The 5,298-nt window shown below is 34.6% G+C and overlaps 1 protein-coding gene across 1 annotated transcript; it reads right to left on the minus strand.

Annotated features, from left to right (window-relative positions):
* Window positions 1-2,049: 2,049 nt before the first annotated feature.
* LOC106103960 (activator of 90 kDa heat shock protein ATPase homolog 1) lies at window positions 2,050-5,298 on the minus strand. Its single transcript, XM_013283878.1, has 4 exons — window positions 4,702-5,298; window positions 3,641-4,177; window positions 2,822-2,981; window positions 2,050-2,241 (listed from the first exon to the last, which is right to left on the minus strand). Exons 1-3 carry the CDS (start codon window positions 5,056-5,058, stop codon window positions 2,850-2,852), a joined length of 1,026 nt encoding a protein of 341 aa, XP_013139332.1. The 5' UTR covers window positions 5,059-5,298; the 3' UTR covers window positions 2,050-2,241; window positions 2,822-2,849.

Here is a 5,298-nt window from a genome sequence, read left to right on the forward strand (position 1 = left end):
AATAAAGACAATGTTGGATATCGTAATTCAATATGACGCTTTGAGATTACTTTATGGACAAGCATATTTCGTACAATTAATATAGTGCCTAGTATAAGCATCTAAGATCGACTTGACCTAATCTACATATATTTTTTTAATAATATAAGGTGGCAAGCGGCCACCTGAATTCACCGAAATAGAAAGCGATCGCTGCCCATAAACATCTGCAATTGTAGATGCGTTGCCTACCCTTAACGGAGGAGGAGATGCACATCAAGAGGACATTTCCCCTTCACATGCGTCCACCGTCAAATCCACTTTTCCTTTCCATCCTTTTCTCTTAAGAAAAACGTGGAAAATAAAAAGGACTATAATTAGACTATATTATCCGGCACCACAATCATCAGACGAAACGCGGAATTGCTTCCACTTCACGCCTGTCTTCTGTGTGGTCGTGGTATTACACCGGGTGAGCCGGCTCATGCGAAGATACACTATGTTTTAAGGGATGCTTTGATTTTGTAGTTATTTAATAAGTAGGAAGTTACTATGTAATCAGTGCCAGATTTAGCCAGCTCGGGGTAGCTAATTTTTTCCAAGAGGCCTTTGGTTTGCTTTTGGTTCTCAAGTTTACAGTATTGAATAAAACATTTTTTTTATTGTCAAAGGCGTTGGCGGGGCCCATAGCCTTTGCTACTCTTGCTATATGGCTAATCTCAGAACTATTTAAGTATGTTAATAAAAAAAAAAAAACCCAACTTTGAATGAAGCTATTGTTTATGAATTTAATCTACATTATAAAAAATAATTTGTTCTGTTAACATGTGGTTAACCCTTTAAAGATACATACAACCGCATTAATTGCTGATAAAAATGTTTAGTAATTGACTTGTCTGGGTATACATAGTTTTCATATCTTGGCAGCTCTGAAGTTCGCGCGAATTGCACGGAACACAATTTCATGTGTATTTTTATGCAAGGCATGATGGCCATCGAGATATTTGACACACTAGTAACTAAGTTTCCTCTGAGTTAATACGGAAACATTGTTTGTTTTTTGAGAATGAGATAAGAATGTTTTTGTATATATTTCGTCAGTGGAAACTGGCATATAACATGCAATTTCTTGTCTTGATTTTGATATTAGATCAAAGTACGCAATCTATTTCTAGCAGTACTATAAGTGGACTATTTTAGTTACTAAGGCCAACTCGGTCGCTTATAAATAGTATTATTCATTACGTTCGTAATAAATTAAATCAGCGCATAAAGGCGATAAATATTTATTATAGCTACTGAACGTCATTTATTTAATTACCTTATAGCAAACCACGTACGACTCTGAGTGCGGAAGTTAAGCGTACATTTCTTTTCAACTGCACTAAGCCATTTAGTGACTAATTAATGTCTCACATAGGAATAAACTGAGAACGAGCACAGCTAGGCGTCGGATCACTTGATACCAAGCGATTCGCTGCTGGATTGGGCCGCTTTTTCTATATAAAAAAGCAAAATTAGTACTAATAAAGCAAAGATACGTAATAGTATGACATTACGTTTCTGTTCTTACAAACGTCGATCCGAGGTTATATCGACGTACCATAGTTTAAGCTCGGTATAATTTTAAACACCACGGTAAGTTAGTCCCACAGTAAAAATCAATACAAAATCTTACTATCTTACTAATATTATAAATGCGAAAGTTTAGATGGATGGATGGATGTTTTTAGCCTAAACGTCTGAACGGATCTTCTTGAAATTAGGCACAGGTTTAGAGCATAGTCTGGAAGGACACATAGGCTACTTTTTATCCCGGGAATAGTAACGGTTCCCGTGGGATTCATTAATTTACTTTTTTAATTTTTTATTTGGCACAGATATAAAACAAAGTCTGGAGTACACATGGGATAATCATCCCCGAGAAATGTCCGGTTCCCGAGGGATACATAGCTTTTTTTATTTACATAGTTCGTATGTTTTCTAATACCACGCGAACAAAGTCGCGGGCAACAGCTATTATATTATAGTTTTCACTTTATTATTAGTAAGGTATAAAAAAAGACGCAATCAATACTTAACATAATTTATTAGTGGTACAATACGTTCACTCGCTTACATGAAGCTAATTAAATTAAAAAAAAACAAGCTAAAACGCAAGTAGACACCGGAGCTGGAGTGAGAATGTTGCATTGCATAAGTGTAACTAAGTGCTTAAGCAGACAACTTAATTCATTGATCTATTCCATGTTGTAATTGGATCTGAAACATAAACATAAAAATTAGCTTTGCGCCCGCGACTCCGTCTGCGTGAAATTAAAAAACAATATAGAACATAGCCTCACTGACAATGTAGCTTTTTAATGGTGAAAGAATTTTTAAAATCGGACCAGTAGTTTTTGAGTTATTTCATTACAATCACAAAGTTTTCCTCATTATAATATTAGTATTTACACGAGATATTTAAAAATTAAAAGCAAAAACCATATCAAATTGTTGCTAGTATATGAACTAAAATTTCATATAGTTAGTTTAAAATGAAAATAGTTTAAAGCTATTTTTACAGTCATTTCGGAAACTTAGTAATAATTTTAATACGAAAGTTTAGATGGATGTCAGTTTGTAGCCTAAAATTGAACAGATCTTGATAAAATTTAGCATAGATAGAAGTCTGGAAGAACATATAGACTATTTTTGTTTTTTTTTTTAATTCCACGCGGACAGTCGCGTGAGAAAGCTAGTAAATAAATTGTAATCCATCTACATATGTATATAAAATATGTTTTTGTGATAATAAAAATTCTTACAAAGTTGCAAAAGCTATTGGTGTGAAAAAACTAACCTAATTGAACTACTATTGGTTGCAATGATCAAAGGAAAGCTCCAAAGCCGAACGCTCGCTTGATACTGTTGAAGTAATAACGCTTCCAGTTCTCCTCCGTGTGCTCCACTTCTGAAGCCGGGACCAGCTCCTGCTTCAGCGTCACCAGGGTGTGGTCATCCTGAAACAATCATACTAATATTATAAATGCGAAAGTTTAGATGGATGGATGTTTGTTAGAGTTTGTAGCCTAAACTGCTGAACGGATGTCGATAAAATTTGGTATAGATGTAGAGACTCTGGAAGAACACATAGGCTACTAACTTTTGTTTTTATTAAATTTCACGCGGACAGAGTCGCGGGCGAAAGCTCGATTAAACATAACCAAATATCAAATTAAGTCCAATGAAGCGACACTAAATGCAGGAGTGCGATTATTTCGTCTTATATGCAACGTTATTTTTTTGTATCCTTTTTATACTAATTTGAATTATCCTATAGTGTTAATTTAAATCAAATATTTGTATGCAAAGTTGTCACTGAAAATTGAATATACCATTGATATCATTTTATAATGTGAATTTTTAATTAAAAAAGTTTTTTTTACTTCAATAACAACTACAAACAATTTAAAGATTTAACAATATTACAAAAATATCTGCCCGAATGTTTACAAATCAGAATTTTCACTGAGTATGACACATTACTAATACACAAGATAGAAAGAGATAGAAAGCATATTGTCAACTCCCAAATTTTAAATTGAAGGAATGTAATACACAAATAGATTAAAAATATTTTAGTGATCATTATTAAATGAAAATAAAAACTGATTAATACCTTTTCATCAATTGTAAATGTTACTTCAGAGAAATGTTGTTCCGGCCACTGTTTATATCTCCAATACTGAGCTATTTTCTTTCCAGGGACCAACTCCTTAAATTCTCCTGTCACATTGCCCCCAAATAACGCAAACTTGCCTCCTTTCTCTGGATCCATTTTAACATGGCCTTGAGTAAAAGCGGTAACCATTTCTATCCTTGTCATAGCATTATAAAACTCATCAGCCCTGCATTGAAAAGTTTCCGTCAATTCTATAGTCTTAGTATCTAGTTTACAACCAACTTCCTTTTTATTTGTAGACACTACTGGCTCCATATTAATTTTCTTATTAAAACCACTTGTTATGGTCGACACACTATCAGGCTTGACAGATGTCTCTCCTTTCTTAGGTAGAATGAGACCTTTAGAAAACTCCTCTTTCAAACTTCTTAAGTATTCAGTGAGTTGTTTACGGATTTCATCTCTTCCGATGTTGTGCATGAAGGTTTTTACTTTCTGAGCTTCTTCACTGTTACCTTTGATTGTTACTGTCATCTGTAAAATAAAAAAAATCAATTTATAACAATGGCAGAGGTAGATCTCACAATTGTATTTTTTAGGATTGGAGGCCTAATCTCTCTTTCCTTTTCTACCTTTCACAGACAAGGAAAGGATGGGAAGGGAATTTGGCAGAAGCAGAGATGAGAGGAATTATGTTGTGTCCCCTCTTATGTTGATTAAAGGTATGTAATGAGTCTGCAAATGCAAGTATCTATGGGCAGCCATCACTTCATTATTGTGGTAAATTCCAGTGGACATTTGCTCATTTGCCACAATCATTGTCATTGTCGGCCACCTTATTATATAAAAAAATATGGAGTTTGTTAAAACAATGGCTATTCTTTATGGTGATGTAATACAAAACACCTCTTGTTAATAAGCTGGCAATTAAATTGAAAAATGAAATGAAACATTGAAAGTATCTACTTGAATTATCCTCTATCATCACCAAAAATGTGAAATGACAGGTTAACAGTAATATATTCTTAAAATCAAAGAAAAAATAATAAATTACTCACATCCACCTCACTGATATCATTCTCCTCTGAGAGATTGGGTATGTGAATGTCGCCTTTCACGAGCTCACTGGCGCCGGCCAGCCGACCCTCCCACTTCAATTTAATATCCCATTCATAGAAAAATATTAATTTCCCTTTTCTGTTATTTGCCGATGCCTCTCCTTCAAGTTTTTCAATCTCAGTCACTTTACAATCTACACCATTCTGAGCTATTACAAAGTTATTCAACAATTCTCTTAGACGTTCCTTGGACCACGGACCGGCATTTTTTTCCGTCCAATGCCAGTTATTGACATTAGTTGCGTCCGGTCGTTCTTCCACAATCCAGCGAGGATCTCCTTCGCCCCATTTGGCCATTTTCTAAGCACGAGGCCAGTTAGATACTGTTTTAAAATCTGAGATTCCAAGGTAACTTCACCAACCGGTGACAATTTACAGAAATATTGACAGTAATTGGTTTTGTTCACACAATCTCCGTAATTTTATGTCGACAGCAACAAATTTCTTTATGCTTTAATTTTTTAATTCTATCGCAGAAAATCGTCAATTTCGAGAAAGATCGCGTAAAACACACCACTTCACACAGCGCAACGGTAA

Source organism: Papilio polytes, unplaced genomic scaffold, assembly GCF_000836215.1.
Source record: "Papilio polytes unplaced genomic scaffold, Ppol_1.0 DF823692.1, whole genome shotgun sequence".
NCBI classification, from domain to species: domain Eukaryota; kingdom Metazoa; phylum Arthropoda; class Insecta; order Lepidoptera; family Papilionidae; genus Papilio; species Papilio polytes.